The sequence below is a fragment of the Chiloscyllium plagiosum genome, chromosome 6, assembly GCF_004010195.1.
Source record: "Chiloscyllium plagiosum isolate BGI_BamShark_2017 chromosome 6, ASM401019v2, whole genome shotgun sequence".
NCBI classification, from domain to species: Eukaryota; Metazoa; Chordata; class Chondrichthyes; order Orectolobiformes; family Hemiscylliidae; genus Chiloscyllium; species Chiloscyllium plagiosum.
Window position 1 is genome coordinate 121674367 of NC_057715.1, and position 17010 is coordinate 121691376.

General features: G+C 42.3%; 2 protein-coding genes across 5 annotated transcripts in view; both read left to right on the top strand.

The window, feature by feature from the left end:
* Window positions 1–8012, top strand: part of LOC122551019 (V-type proton ATPase 116 kDa subunit a2-like) — a 93583-nt gene extending 85571 nt beyond the window's left edge. For 2 of the 4 annotated variants that reach the window (XM_043692665.1, XM_043692664.1), the window contains exon 20: window positions 3768–4888. In XM_043692665.1, coding sequence (XP_043548600.1) covers window positions 3768–3864 — 97 coding nt within the window. In that variant the 3' untranslated portion in view covers window positions 3865–4888. Of the gene's footprint in view, window positions 1–3767; window positions 4889–6960 lie in introns of those variants that run through there. The other 2 variants (XR_006311990.1, XM_043692666.1) reach the window with 2 other exon arrangements.
* Window positions 8013–11301: 3289 nt separating this feature from the next.
* LOC122551102 (dynein axonemal heavy chain 10-like) overlaps window positions 11302–17010 on the top strand; it is a gene marked incomplete at its 3' end in the record, with an annotated part of 49409 nt that continues 43700 nt past the window's right edge. Inside the window, exons 1-2 of the mRNA XM_043692747.1 lie at window positions 11302–11691; window positions 15836–15931. Coding sequence (XP_043548682.1) covers window positions 11463–11691; window positions 15836–15931 — 325 coding nt within the window. The remainder of the gene's footprint in view (window positions 11692–15835; window positions 15932–17010) is intronic.

Here is a 17010-nt window from a genome sequence, read left to right on the forward strand (position 1 = left end):
CTCGTAAACCTTCTCTGCACCCTCTCCAAAGCGTCCACGTCCTTTTGGTAGTGTGGCGACCAGAACTGTACATATTATTCAAATGCGGCTGAACCAACGTCGTGTACAATTTTAACATGACCTGCCAACTCTTATACTCAATACCCTGTCCGATGAAGGCAAGCATACAGTATGCCTTCTTGACCACTGTATCCACCTGTGCAGGTACCTTCAGGGTACAATGGACCTGAACTCCCAGATCTCTCTGCCCATCAACTTTTCCTAAGGCTCTGCCGTTTACAGTATAGTTTGCTCTAGAATTAGACTTCTCAAAATGCATCACCTCACATTTGCCTGGATTGAAGTCTATCTGCCACTTCTCCGCCCAACTCTCCAATCTATCTATCTTTTCCTGTATTCTTTGACAGTCCCCTATGCTTTCGGCTACTCCACCAATCTTTGTGTCATTTGCAAACTTACTGACCAAATCACTCTTCCAGATCATTTATGTATATCGCAAACAACAGTGGCCCCAACACTGATCCCTGTGGAACACCACTGGTCACCTTTCTCCATTTTGAGAAACTCCCTTCAACGACTACTCCATCTCCTGTAGCTCAAACAGTTCTTTATCCACCTAGCTAGAACACTCTGCACACCATGTAACTTCACTTTCTCCATTAGTCTACCATGGGGAACCTTACCAAATCTTCGAGAGAAAGTGAGGGCTGCAGATGCTGGAGATCAGAGCTGAAAATGTCCTGAAGAAGGGCTTATGCCCGAAACATCGATTCTCCTGTTCCTTGGATACTGCCTGACCTGCTGCGCTTTTCCAGCAACACATTTTCAACCTTACCAAATGCCTTACTAAAGTCCATGTATATGACATCTACAGCCCTCCTTCATCTATCAACTAGGTCACTTCTTCAAAGAACTCTATTAAGTTGGTACGGCATGAGCTCCCTCGCACAAAATCATGTTGCCTATCGCTAATAAGTGCATTTTCTTCCAAATATAAATAGATCCTATCCCTCAGTACCTTCTCCAGCAACCTTCCCACACTGACGTCAAGCTCATTGATCTGTAGTTACCTGGAATATCCCTACTACCCTTCTTGAACAGGGGGACAACATGAGCAACCCTCCAGTCCTCTGGCACTTCACCTGTATTTAAGGATGCTACAAAGATATCTGTCAGGTCCCCAGCTATTTCCTCTCTCACCTCCCCCAGCAACCTGGGATAGATCCCATCCGGTCCTGTGGATTTGTCCACTTTAATGTCCTTTAGCCTGCCCAACACATCCTCCCTCCCTCCTTATGTCAACGTGATCCAGAGTAAACAAACTTCTTTCTCGAATTTCAACATTCATGATGTTGTCTCCTCAGTGAACACTGATGAAAAGTAATCATTGAGAATCACACCCATTTTCTCAGGTTCAACACACAACCTTCCTTCCTTATCCTTTAATGGACCAACCATTTCTCTAGTTACCCTCTTCTTATATAAGAGCAAAAGACTTTGGGATTCTCCTTAATTCTGCTTGCTAAAGTTATTTCATGACTCCTTTCAGCCCACTTGATTCCTCGTTTAAGATTGGTCCTACTCTCCCGATATTCCTCCAAAACCTGTTCTGTTCTTAGCTGCCTGGACCTGTATGGTCCCCTTTTCCTCTTAACTAGTTGCACAATTTCTTCTGTCATCCATGGTTCGCGAATCTTGCTTTTCCTATCCCTTGTTTTCAAAAGGACGTGTCTATGCTGCACCATGTTCAACCTATCGTTGAAAGCCTTCCAAATATCAAATGTGGACTTCCCTTCAAATAGCTGACTTCAATCCACATTTCCCAGCTCCTGCCAAGTTTTGATATAATTGGCATTGACCCAGTTTAGTACTCTTCCCCAAGAAACACTCTCATCTTTGTCTACGAGTATTCTAAAACTTGCAGAATTGTGGCCACTATTCCCAAAGAAATCCCCCACTGCAATCTACCACCTTGCTTGGCTCATTCCCCAATATGGCCCCTTCCCTCGTCGGACTATTGACATACTGCTCTAGAAAACATTTCCTGGATGCTCTTTACAAATTCTGCCCCATCCAGACCTCTGACACTAACTGTATCTCAGTCAATGTTGGGAAAATTAAAATCTCCGATCACCACCACCCTGTTGCCTCTACATCGTTCCATAATCTGTTTGCCTATTTTGTTCTTCTACCTCACGTTCACTGTTGGGAGGCCTGTAATACAGCCACAACAATGTAACTGCACCTTTCTTATTTCTTAGCTCTACTCATAATGTCTCACTACTCAAGCCCTCCATAGTGTCCTCCTTTAGCACAGCTGTGATATCGTCCCTGACCAGCAATGCAACTCCTCCCACCCACCCCACCCCCCCCCTTTACTTCCCTCCCTGTCCTGTCTGAAGCGTCTATATTCTGGAACATTTAGTTGCCAATCATGCCCTTCCTTCAACCAAGTCTCTGTGATTGCATTAACATCATACTCTCCGGCACCCATCCAAGCTCTAAGTTCATCTGCCTTACCCACTATACTCCTTGCATTAAAGCATATGCACTTCAGACCACCAGCTCCTTTGTGTTCACTCTTCCCCTTGGTAATGCTAACTTCATGATCCTGTTCCTGGATGAAAGGTTCTTCTTGAAATCCCTTCTAAAACTCTTGCTCTTCACCTTAAAATTTCTGCCCATTATTATTGGCCCTTCAACTAACAAGAACAGCTGCTTTGTATCCACCCTTGTGTCAATGCCTCTTATAATCTTTTACAGGTTCCACCCTCAGCCTTCTCTGCTCCAAATAAAACAATCCGAGCTCATCTAGCCTCTCTTTATACCTAGACTGCTCCATCCCAAACAACGTCCTTGTGAATTCCCTCCAGTGCAATCACATCCTTCTTATAATGTGGTCCCAAAAAGCACACAGTACTCCAGCTGTGGCCTGACCAAAGTTTTGTACAGTTTCAACATAATCTCCCTGCTCTTAATCTATGCCATGACGAATAAAGACAGATGCCCCTGTGCCACCTTAACTTTGCTGATAACCTGTCCAAGGGATCTGTGGACAAGCATGCCAAGATCCCTCCTTTAGCTGGTGTCCTGCCAATCATTGAGTACTGAGGAGGAATATCTTCATTCAGTTTGGTGAGTGTTTATAATTCTGTACCCCAAAAGGCTGTGGAAGCTTAGTTGTTGATTATGTTCAGGATCATAAATTTCTAGTTATCAAGGGATATGGGATAGCGCAGGAATATGTTGATAAAATAGATGATTTGGAAGAGCAGAGCTGTCTCAAAGGAGCTGAACGGCTACTTCTGCTACTGTGTTTCTGACTTTGAGCGCATCTTTAGTCATTCTTTCGATTATCTCCCTTTGAGGCATTGTCAAATTTTATTTTATAATATTCCTGAGAAATTATTTGGAATGTTTTATTACAATAGAGGCTGTTATTGCTGTCTTCTTAATACAAAGAGATGAAGAGTTTCAGGGAAAGAACTCCACAGCTAAGGTCTAGGAGCTGGAGGTCTGGCTGTGAGTGATGGAACGATGGAATTGAAAGAGTGCAAACATCAAATGGTTATAGGTCTGGAGGAGGTTTCAAAGATAATCAATCAGGAGTGAGACTGTAGAGAAATTTGAAAACAACCATAAGAATTAAAGTATTGCTGGAGCATTAGCACAGAGGGATGGATACACTGGAATTATTAAAAGCAAATTGCCTACAAATGAGAAGACAGGCAGAATGCTGACAGTTTATTTTTCTCCTCTCTGAACAGGGTGGAATTTCAAAACAAGTTCTACACGGGCAGTGGATACAAATTTTCTCCATTCTCTTTTGAGCTGCTTACTCAGAATATTAATGACTTTGCCTAGAAAATTGCTTTATACATCTGAGTTTGATGAGTGTCGGTGGCATGATCATGTGACACAGCTTCTCACGACAAACTTTTTGCACTGAATGCCTTACCAAATACATATGCTCCTTTCTCTACTAAAGATCAATCATTGCTTTTATTGCAACCTCAGGTACTTTAAAATTTAAAAATGTATATTGTACATTAACGTACCAGGCTTTGTCACTGTGAAAGAGATGTACTGTAGCCTTACCAATAACTATATAATCTGACAGTAGTTTTTGGTTTTGATCTTCGAGGTTTGCTGTTGGATGGAGGCATCCATTCAACACCCCTCCACTCCAGTCTCTCAGTAAATAGAGTTCCAAATTCAATGTTGAACGCTGCTAATTCATTTAACTCTGGATGTTATGGTAATCTAAAGTTCATACTTGTAAGTGAGAGTGCCAAATAGAGATGTTTAGTTCCCAAAGGAAACTAACTAGGCTACTTGGAGAACTGTGGTATGACAAGCCTCTTTGAAGGAAGGGAAGGAGCCCATTTTTTATCCCAGTGTAGTCTGCTCTGTTAACTGTACAATTTTAGGCAACTAAGTGTCCTGAAACCTTGGCCTTGCCAACCTACTCCCTCTGCTTTTGTACATGGGCCTTGCTATAGAGAGTTCATGTACTGCGCACCAGGCGAAACAACGCTACAGTCTGTGTTTCTCAGCGTTTGGTTTAGAGTCTCTTGTAGCTGTGCTCTTGAGATGGTGACTGAATAAAAGAAAGAGACATCAACAAAGCTACATTGAAACTTACCTTGATTCAGACATGGAAGAACCATTTAAAAAAAAAAGCAACTATTCAAAGATGATGATGGAAATCTGAAAGAAACATTGAGAATGATGAAGAAACTCAGCAGGTCTGGTAGCATATGTTCAGAGAGAAACAGTTGACATTTTAAGTCCAAGATGGGCAGTAACATGGCTATATGGGCAGCATGGTGGCTCAGTGGATAGCACTGCTCCCTCAAAGCGCCAGGGACCGGGTTTGATTCCCACCTCAGGCAACTGTCTGTGTGGAGCTTGCACATTCTCCCCGTGTCTGTGTGGGTTTCTTCTGGGTTCTCCAATTTCCTCCCACAGTCCAAAGGTGCAGGTCAGGTGAATTGGCTATGCTAAATTGCCCATAGTGTTAGGTGCATTAGTCAGGGGTAAATATAGGGTGGGGGAATGGGTCGGTGTGGACTTGTTGGGCTGAAGGACCTGTTTCCATACTGTAGAGAATCTAATCTAATCAATATGATGCATCTTCTGAACTTCAGTTATATTGGATGCACCATCTGTCCACGGATGGTGCCAAACCTGCTGCGTTTTTCCATCACTGTCTGTTATGAACTATTGATCATGACAGTTTCCCACCACCTTTCTTGAGATTGAAAGTTTAAAGTGGGATTATTGTGATATATAAAATATTCCTTTTTGAATATAATATTGTCACGGATGTGTTGAATTTTCTGTAAAGATTTGGAAAATGTAATCATACATTTTCCAAATTTGAAAGATGATTTTGAGGTTTGGTTCCTCTTTTAATTTTGCTTCCAACATCTATTTGAAAAAAAAGGCTGTATTTGGATAATCTTCCTGAACTTCACATCCCATCACAGTGCTGTTATGTGACATATACAGTGAAGTTTGCATGATGCCGCAGACAAGCTAAAAATTGCATTTAAAAATGTTGAAGGTATAGCACGATTTAAATTGCCAGGTCCATTCTGGAGCTTGTCCTGTTCAGACAGTGGGTAAATCAATCTTTTGGTTTGGACCTCCAGCAGGAGGCTTCCAGACTCAGTCCCTGATCATTGATCAGTCAGTTAATTCAATTGAGGTGGTGAGCATATATTGTGAAATGGTTTAACAGATGCCAGTTGTTGAAGGGAATTTAAACTAGACCATCCACTCACTATATCTGTACAGCAGTGGGTTTCAGACTCATGTACTAGAAACACTAATGTTGGCCTTGTTCCCAGGGAAGCCCTTTCCATATATCAACATATTTCCACCAACCTCTGAGGCACTATCAACTCCTCGCAGAGAAACAGTGCTGTCACTGCAGGACATGCCTGAGATATGAACATGTCAACAGGGAGAACATGTTGCTAATCAGAAATGTAGAAATAAAATAACACAAAAATCTGCTAATCTCCTAGATTTTTGCCCCTGGTCTGATGATCCAAGTTTTTATTTACTCAATGGTGATCATTGGCTGGAAATTATTCTTAAACTGATATTGTGAAGGAAAGAATGAGCTGCTCTGCAACCTGGTGTCTCACTCTACAGTTAGCTACCAACATTCAAGTAAAACTTGAACACAAAGATCTGTGTGCCAGTGGTGGAGGGCTGCTGTACTTTGAGAGATTTTCACATCTTCCAGAGAGTGTAAAACATGATTTAAATTCAACAAAGGCATACAATAGATTTCTTGGCTATTAGGATCATACTAGATTGTGTCACAAATGAAATATATTGTACATTTTTTAACAAATGTCTCCAATGTGATTACCATTTCATGGTTATGAATTCCTATCTAATTTAGGAAAATTGACAGAGTGGTTCCTGAAATTTAAGGAAATGCTGCTGCGTGAAATTCACTGGAGGTTTTGAAGCCAACACTGTGACAAAATGTAACAATTTTTTTCAGATAATGGAAACTTCTTTTTGAAATTGTGAACATCTGTTTCTACCAACTATTTTACTTCTGGTTGTGTAGTTCTGTGGTATATATTGTATGTCTTTATGTTGCTTTCAGGATTAGCCAGAGGTTTTCAGTCTGAGTAAGTCACTGAATTTAAATGTAATTAATGTTGGCAGTAAGTTATATAAGTTGAGAGTGTGGTGCTGGAAAAGCATAGCAGGTCAGACAGCATCCGAGGAGCAGGGTAATCGACTTCTCATTTATGCCCAAAACACCGATTCTCCTGCTCCTCGGATGTTGCCTGATCTGTTGTGCTTTTCCAGCATCACTCTCTCGACTCTGATCTCCAGCATCTGCAGTCCTCACCTTCTAATAAGTTATAAGTTTGAGTTTACTGTGTACATGTCTTTGTACATCTCCATTAAATTCCTCATTCACAGGATCATATTCGTCTGCTTTGATAATAATTGCTCCAGTGGTTCATTTTGACTTTTCGCTGATGTTCAGCTGCTGGAAAGGGGAGACTTGTGACATGGAGGAGGAGGAGAAGTGAGAGAGAAGCACAGGGACTTCAGCACACTGACTGCTGTCACCTTCCCTCCATGATGGACTCATTGCCATTTTGGAACTCATTGTCCTGTGTTGTGGTACTTGCTACAATGTGGCAGTGTAGTGAACTTGTTTAATACTTTAAAATATCTATACTGCTAATGTGCTCAACCACTGTAATCAAACCTCAAAAATGCTTCATTGGCAAAAATTGGTGGGAGACTGCCAATGGTTGCAAAATGTATGATATAAATGCAAGTCTGTCTTTGTCTTTTATACAGTTTAGCTGCTACTAGCAGCAAAGTTTACAGGGAGTTTATTTATGTAACAAAGATAATTTGATGCAATATCATTAAATTTCAAATAAATGTAAAGCCTTTTCTAGTGCTTCTGGAATGAAATGCTGAATTAGTTCAGTTACTTGTACTGTTTCTGTCAGGTTATAATGTGCTTGAATTTCCTTATTTGATATGAGCAGAGGTGGTTATGTTGATCAGGCTAACAGATTGAAAAGGTAATTTATTGTAAAGAGATTGTAAAACTCCCAGATTCCTGCTACAGGTGCAATTCTGAAATCACTTTAGTTTTATTGCATGTAAATAATTATTTTATTAATGTGGCTGTATAATTTGTAAATGTCCCTGGTACAGTAGAATTTAATGATTCAAGACTTCATACTCCTGTAAAATCTATTAAATTTAGCAATTTTAATAAATAAACTATAAATATTTCTACCATTTAATATTTAAGATATTTTTCTCTTTAGCAATTTTGCATCCGTAACCTGATCTAACATTCACTGTCTGCAGAGAGACATGGTTAAAATTGCTGTTAAAATATTTTATGTATATAATAAAATAATGTTTCTGTTTAACCTTGGAGTACTGCTACCTGAATGGGATTTTAGTTTCGTACCAAAAATAAAAAGTTTATATGTTCAGCACTCCTGTTATTTATTTGATGAATGTATCTGATGTAAGTGACTGACTTGTAATTGATGTGACTGGTTATGTACCCCACCTTAACAGTGATCTGCATCAGTCACCCAACATCAGATTACATTACATGTATATAATAATTCTACAAACTGAGTTCTGAAGAAGGGTCACTGGACTCAACATTAGGGGAGTGTCGTCTTTCTCCAACCCACCCTCTATTACCACCAGTGCAGTCTATTGCCTTCACTGTAGTCTCTGTTTGTTCAAAACACTACTGAACTAACTTCATAGTGGCTGGTATACCATCACTAAGTCATCCTTTATTTACACATGAACAGACCTTGACCATGGTACTGCTTCAGAGTCGGGCACCATAGTGTCAGTATCTCTGACACTCCCCCTTTTACTTTCCTTTTGTTTTAACTTTTTAAATAAAGTTTAATAAAATGTAACATTAATAGCTGTATACAAAGAAACAGCAATTTTACAAGGGATAGCAGCAAAGCAAGGCTCCAAACCCTACCATTCAACCAGTTTTCTGGGAAATGAGGACAAACCTGAAATCCTACTTTCAGTCACAAAACAGTAATAATGGCATGCACATAAGACAGTCCAATTACCTAAAAAATCCATAAAATACAGACCCCCCCCCCTCCCCAGCAAGCCAACCGTCCCACCTTCCGGCCACTCTAAAGGCAGCCCACCCTACACCCCTTCCGGCTACGCTCACCCTTTTTTTGTGCAGGTGTGAGACCCTGTGAAAGACACAAGATGCATGAATCTTTATTCAATTTTCACCACCAGGAAGAAAGGAAACTCCCAAGTGGCTTGTGACGAGCAGTGCCCTTCACATCAAAGGGCAATGTTGTGTGACGCTCATCCTTTTTGTTTTCTCCTTAAAAATCCTTGATCCCTTACTAATCAAGAATCTATCTATGTCTTAAACACGTTCAATGACTTGATCTCCACATTCTTCTGTGGCAATAAGTTCCACAGCTGAACTACCTTTTGGCTGAAGAAATTCCACATTGTCTCTGAAATAACTCCAGAGGCCGGTATCCCTTCACCAAGTCATCCTTTATTTACACATGGAGAGTCGTTGACACTGATCCAGCTCCCTCAGAGCCAGCTCTCCGAGTAAGCAGGATGTCTGACACTCCTGTTTATCTTTTTTTGTGCAGGTGTGAGACACAGTGAAAGACACAAGGTGCACAAATCTTTATTCAGTTTCCACCATCAGGAAGATAGGAAAACACCCGAGTGGCCAGTGACAAGCAGTGCCCTTCAATCAAAGGGCAATGCTGTGTGACGCTTACCCTTTTTTTTTCTATTTTTAACCCCCACACTACCACCTAAGTGCAGTAGTGCTTATTTTTTTCCCCCAGCACCCATGGTGTGTGTGCGCAGGTGTGAGACACAGTGAAACTTCCCTGTGAATTTTTTTTTAACCCCCACACTACCACCTAAGTGCGGTAGTGGTTATTTTTGCCCCAGCACCCATGGGGTGTGTGTGCAGGTGTGAGACACAGTGAAAGACACAAAGTGCACAAAGCTTTATTCAATTTCCACCACCAGGAAGATAGGAAAACACCCGAGTGGCCAGTGACAAGCAGTGCCCTTCACATCAAAGGGTGTTGCTGTGTGACGCTTACCCTTTTTCTTTTTTTTTCTTTTTTTTTGGTGTGTGCGCAGGTGATGCTCGTGATTTTTTTTTTTGTTTGTTTTTATTTTAACCCCCACACTACCTCCTAAATACGGTAGTGCTTATTTTATCCCCAGAACCCATGGTGTGTGTGTGCAGGTGTGAGACACAGTGAAAGACATAAAGTGCACAAATCTTTATTCAATTTCCACCACCAGGAAGATAGGAAAACACCCGAGTGGCCAGTGACAAGCAGTGCCCTTCACATCAAAGGGTGTTGCTGTGTGACGCTTACCCTTTTTCTATGTTCTCCAGGATTCCCTGATTGGACTAGATGAACAGTCCCAATCAGGGAATGGACATTGAGGTCCAGTTGGTTGACCTTGTTACAATCACTACACCACCATGTTCCCTTGCCAATATTTCTGTCTTGGGTCTGCTGCAGTGCTCCAGTGAGTCTCAATGTAAACTGGAGGAACAACACCTTTTCTTCCCCTTGGGGATCTTGGAATGCGTTCATTAATTTTAGAACATCCTCCACCCCCTTCCCCTGAGTCTTGTCAGGACACTGATTGCTTTCAGTACAGCTAACCCATTTTCACCTAATTGTAAGACCAGGCCATTGAGCCTCTTGAGCTTGTTCATCCATCCATTCAATGAGATGATGGCAATCTATGGCCTAATTCCATACCCTCACCTATGGTCCATATACCTTAGCTCAAAAAAAAATCTCTATCTCAGATTTAGAATTAACAACTGATCTTGCCTCAACTGCAGTTTGAGAGAGAGTTCCAAACCTCCTCCATCCAGTGTGTAGATTTTCTTTTAATTCATTCACTCGTGGGATGTGGGTGTTGCTGGCTGAACCTGCATTTGTTGCCCATCTCTTGTTGACCCTTGAGAAGGTGGGGGTGAGCTGCTTTTTTGAACCCATGCTCTGGATTGACCCATAAAGCCATTAGGAAGGCAATTCCAGGATTCTGACCCAGCAACAGTGTAAGAATGTCGCTGTTTCATTAATTTTATTAAAAGGTAAATAATTATTTTATTGTGGCTGTATAATTTGTAAATGTAGTACAATTTCAAGATTGCAAACTCCTGAAACAAAACCTAACCAATTTGGCATTTTAATAAAAAGAAAAATTATAAGTATTCCTACCATTTAATACTTAAGATGTTTTTTTCACCTCTTTAGCAACCCTAACCTGCACTAACTGCAGACACACACATTTCTGTCCATTTCCAAGTGAAGTTTAGAGGGGAACCTGCAGGGACTGGTGTTCTTGTGTACTTGCTAACCTTCTAGAGCACACAACCCTCATCTCCATTATCTCTTGTCTAGGTTCTCCTCCCTGGTTCACTGTCAACAATCCCTGTGACTAAGTCTCTCTCTCTGGGCTCTCACTCCATCACTGTAAACAACACCTTTCTCACATATTATCACATTCTGAAGAATGCTGATTGACTGACAATGTTCACTCACTCAGTCTCTCCACAGATGATGCTGCCAGAACCTGCTGACTTTCTCCAGAACTTTCCGTTTCTGTTTGTTTCCGTTCCCATGGGAACGGCCGGGAGCTTGCGCCCGTCTCCATGGAGATGCCTCCCCGCCGCGCGCGTGCCCCCGGGGCGGTTGGTGCGGATTCCCAGAGGAGGCGGCCGCGAGCTCGCTTCTTCCCTCCGCTCTTCGGGGGCGCTCCCGCTACAGATTCCCGGTCTTTGCGCGTTCTCGACACTGAATCCCAGTCTGTACGCGCTCCTGATACCGAGTCCCGGTTCCCGGTAGGGGCACACACCCGCGGCAGCCGCCACAATGATGTCTTTCGATGACCCGCGGCTGCAGTGGATCCGGGACCGGGTTTATGAGGGATTCGGGATCACGGAGCCTGAGTGTTTTGAGGAGTTGGTGAACCGCAATGATGGCATGCAGGAGCTGATCATCCTCAAATTCATCAACGACACTGTCAGCGAGGACAGCCCGTCAGCTCTGCTCTTCTTCAAAGGGAGCCGCATGGAGGAACAGGAGCTGGAGGTGGAGATCGGTGAGAGCAGAGGACAGGAGCTGGACAGCAGGCGCCCTAAACCCTGACCCCTAACCCTGAGCCGTCTGATTCAGCACTGCCTCTCTAAACCCTGACCTCGCCCCCCAAAACAAGCACAGACCCCCAAAGCCTAATCCCCCTACCACAGCACAGACCTCCAAAACCCTACTCCCAACAATATTTTGACCCCTAACACTTTTGATCCCCTAAAGAGTGATGACCCTCTATTCAAACGTAAAACCCCCTATCACGGACCCACTAAATCCTGGCCCCCTACTGTGGATCCTTTAACTCTGATCTCCTAAACCGACCCCAACAACCTGAACCCCTGTGCCCTGACAACAAAACCCTGACCGCCCACAACCTCACCCCCTAGTTCCTGACCTCACACCCTAAACCCCTAAAACCAGCACAGATCCCAACAACCTGACTCCTAAACCCTGACACCCTCAATCCTTGACTGACTAAACCTTGACCCCTTAAAATGTTGATGGTCTCAACCCTGACCCCCAACAATGACCAACTAAACCCAACCCCACCATCCTGATCCCCTTCTACTCATTGGCCCCTTAAACCCTGACCCCCTGAAGGCTGATGCTCTAAAACCAACACCCAGAATCCCTAACACAACACACTCTCTTAACCTGATACCTAACACTGAACCCCTAATTTCTGACCCCCTAATACTTTAATCCAGCCCAGATTCCCAAATCCAGCCCAACCCTCAAACTGACTCCCTAATCAGCCTAAATGCCCACCTCTGATCCCCTAAATCTTGCCTCATACACTAATTCCCAACTTGCCTAATTCCCGAAATACTAAACATGATATCTTAACCATAACCTGGCCGACATCCTCAGAATCTGGTAACCCAATCCTGACCTGAAATCCTCAAAACCCTAACCCCAAACCTTATCATAATTCCAATCCCTGACCCCCAAACCCCTGGGTTTCCTTCGGGTGCTCCGGTTTCCTCCCACAGTCCAAAAATGTGCAGGTTAGGTGAATTGGCCTTTTATTCCTGATGAAGGGCTTTTGCCCGAAACGTCGATTTCGAAGCTCCTAGGATGCTGCCTGAACTGCTGTGCTCTTTTAGCACCACTAATCCAGAATCTGGTTTCCAGCAACTGCAGTCATTGTTTTTACCATGTTAAATTGCCCGTAGTTTTAGGGGCAAGGGTAAATGTAGGGTCTGGGTGGGTTGCGCTTCGGCAGGTCGGTGTGGACTTGTTGGACCGAAGGGCCTGTTTCCATACTGTAAATAATCTAATCTAAGTAATCTAATCTAATCTAACTCTCCAATTCATTCCCCATTTGAAAGTTCAATGAATCCTAATGCATCCATGCCAGGGAAAAGATACGGGAGAAAGAGATGGGCGAGAGGTTAGGACAGGGACCCCAATACTAAAACTTTGACCCACATTCAAATCTGTTTCACTTTTTCATGTAGAGTAATGAGGGTTGGTTAGGTCAGTTAGCTGGCTCATGATGCAAAGTGATACCAACAGTATAAATTCACTCCCTGCACTGGCCAAGGTTACTCAAAAGGTCTTAACCTTGCCGCCTCAACTGATGTGTGGTGGCCTTCAGGTTTAACCTGATGTGTGGTGACAACTTTAAAAATGTGTAATCTTGTCAAGAATCTTCTGGAAGTCCACATAAATATCTGCAGACTTTTCTTAACTCCTTAAAAAATCCGAAAATGTTCATTGGACAAGACCCCTGTCCTTTACTAATTCCAAGCTTCCTCTCCTTCATCTGCTCATTATGTCCAAGCACATTTTTATTGAGATGGCATAACTCGTACTGAATGTCCAATTGTTCTATGCATTGCTCCAGCAATATCTGGATCTCTCTCCTACTACAAGAGGTTTGGTAGGAATTTTTTCCAATTTATTCATGGGATGAGGGCATCATAGCTAAGCCAGCATTTGTTGCTTATCCCTAAATGCCCAGAGGTCAGTTAAGAGTCAATGGTATTACTATGGGCCTGGAGTCACATAAGCTAGACCAGGTAAAGAAGGCAGTTTCTTTCCATGAAGGATGTTAAGAATTTACTATGAATTTCCTTGCACATATTAACTGTCTGTATAACTGAGGCTTTTTTAAACAAAAAAAGTGTCTGTTCACACTTTCTCTTTCCTTTTGGGGAATATTGGGAAAATCAGATTAACACAGCATGGAAACAAACCCTTCAATCCATCTCTTCTGTGCCCACTAGACATCCTAATCAGACCTTATCCCATTTGCCAACATTTGGCCCATATCCCTCTAAACCCTTCTTATTCATATACAGCACCTATCCAGATGCCTTTTAAATGTAATTGTTCCAGCCTCCACCACTTCCTCTGGCTGCTTGTTCCATGCAAGCACCACCCTTTGCATGAAAAAGTTACCCCGAGGTCCTTTTTAAATCTTTCCCCTCTCACCTTATATCTATATCCTCTTGCTTTGGACTTTCACACCCTAGGAAAAAGACTTGTCTATTCACCCTATCCATGCCCTTCATGATTTTATAAACCTCTGTAAAGGTCACCCCTAAGCTTCCAGTGCTTCAGTGGAAAAAAGCCCCAGCCTATTCAGCCTCTCCCTATAACTGAAACCCTCCAGTCCTGGCACCATTCCTGTAAATCTTTCTGCACCCTCTTAAATTTAACAACATGTTTCCTGTAGAAGGGCAACCAGAATTGTACATAGTATTCTAAAAGTGACATCAATGTCCTGAATAATATGACATTCCAACTCCTATACTCAATACACTGACCAATAAAGGCAAGCATGCTAAATGCCTTATTCAGCAGCCTGTCTACCTGTGACTCCACTTTCAAGGAACTATGAATCGCACCCATAGGTCTCTTTGTTCAGCAATACTCCCCAAGCCCTATCATTAACTGTACAAGTCCTGCCCTGATTTGCCTTTCCAAAAGGTAACATTCACATTTATAGAACATAGAACATTACAGCGCAGTACAGGCCCTTCAGCTCTCGATGTTGTGCCTACGCTATTCCATGTATGTCCATATGCTTGTCCAATGACGACTTAAATGTACTTAAAGTTGGCGAATCTACTACCGTTGCAGGCAAAGCATTCCATACTCTTACTACTCTCTGAGTAAAGAAACTACCTCTGACATCTGTCCTATATCTATCACCCCTCAATTTAAAGCTATGCCCTCTCATGCTCACCGTCACCATACTTGGAAAAAGACTCTCCCTGTCCACCTGGGTGGCAACTTTCAAAGATCTGTGTACATGGACACAAAGATCTCTCTGCTCATCTACACTACCAAGAATCTTACCATTAGCCCAGTACTTTGCATTCCGGTTACTCCGACCAAAGTGAATCACCTCACACTTATCCACATTAAACTCCATTTGCCACCTCTCAGTCCAGCTCTGCAGCTTATCTGTGTCTCTCTGTAACCTACAATATGCTTCGTCACTGTCCACAACTCCACCGAACTTAATGTCGTCTGCAAATTTACTAACCCACCCTTCTATGCCCTCATCCAGGTCATTATAAAAATGACAAACAGCAGTGGACCCAACACCGACCCTTGCGGTACACCACTGGTAACTGGACTCCAGGATGAACATTTCCCATCAACCACCACTCTCTGTCTTCTTTCAGCAAGCCGATTACTAATCCAAACTGCTATATCTCCCACAATCCCATTCTTCCACCATTTGTACAATAATTAATCTACATTAAACTCCATTTGCCACTGTTCGGCCCTTTATTCCCACCATTGAAGCACATCGTGAACAGTCCGTCTGTGGCTCACAAGTCCTGGTGTGGGATTTGAACCTGGAGTATCTGGCCCATAGACAATAGACTTTACCAATGACCTCCTTCTTATAAAAGTAGTGAAAACACAGCAAAGTATTGTCCAGTGATTACAGTTGTCTTTATTACTGAATGATTATCCTTACATTTTCAACAGAGAAATCATATTCACCATTTAAGGCTGTGCACTCTTGTTAAATGTTTAGAAGCAGCCTGTTTCTACTAAGTATATGAGAGGAGCACTCTGATTTTCTCATAATACCTATCCATCATTGTGTACTTAAAGAGCATCAATAAATTTTTTATGTCTAATTTATGTTTACAACATTACAACTCTTTATGTTATCCTTCACAAAGAACCTAATGAGGTAGTTGAGCCTGCAAATGAAGAAGATGCTGATACTGATGGAACAAAATCTGATTTGCCAAATGCAGGCGAAACAGAAAAAGTTGGTAAGTTGTGTAAAGAAGATTATAGTTGTATATTGTGCATAACCTATAGTTTTACCCCAGAGGGAAAGAATGAAACTTTATAAATGATCTAAATAGTCTTTCAATGGAGACTCAACTGATGCTGCAAGGCTGCCTCACTTTGTGAGTTACTCTTGTGTGTACAACAAGAGAGTCTGCAGTCCAGGAAACACGCCATTCTATAATTTTCTATGGACTGATGGAAATTTGGCACAAGCAGTGGGAAGAAAAATCATCAAAACAGACTTGACTGCTGGTGGTAGATTTAAAAACTTGTTGAAAACCGAGGAAAACATCTGGAGAAGTTCATTTGAAGTTACTATCCTGTGAAATGGGGATGCAGAAACCCATTGGAAGCTGGGAACAACTGAGGACTGTTTGCTACAAACTAATTCTGTGGAATGTGTGATGTGAGAAATAAGGAAGGAGAGGAAGGAGAAGGAGAGGATCAAATATGAAGGTAGGCTAGCCAGTAATATTAGAAATGATAGTAAAAGTTTCTTTCAATACATAAGAAACAAACGACAGGCAAGAGTAGACATTGGGCCACTTCAAACTGATGCTGGAAGCCTAGTGATGGGAGATAAGGAAATAGCAGGAGAACTTAATAAGGACTTTGCGACAGTCTTCACAGTGGAAGACATGAGTAATATCCCAACAATTAAAAGGAGTCAGGGGGCTGAGTTGAGTATGGGTGCCATTACAAAAGAGAAAGTGCTAGAAAACCTAAAAGGTCTTAAAATTGATAAATCTACTGGCCCTGATGGGCTACATCCTAGAGTTCTGAGGGAGATGGCTGAGGAAATAGCGGAGGCGTTGGTTGAGATCTTTCAAAAGTCAATGGAGTCCGGGAAAGTCCCAGATGATTGGAAGATCGCTGTTGTAACCCCCTAGTTCAAGAAAGGATCAAGGCAAAAGATGGAAAATTATAGGCCAATTAGCCTAACCTCGGTTGTTAGTAAAATTCTAGAATACATCATTAAGGATGAGTTTTCTAAATTCTTGGAAGAGCAGGGACAGATTAGAACAAGTCAACATGGATTTAGTAAGGGGAGGTCATG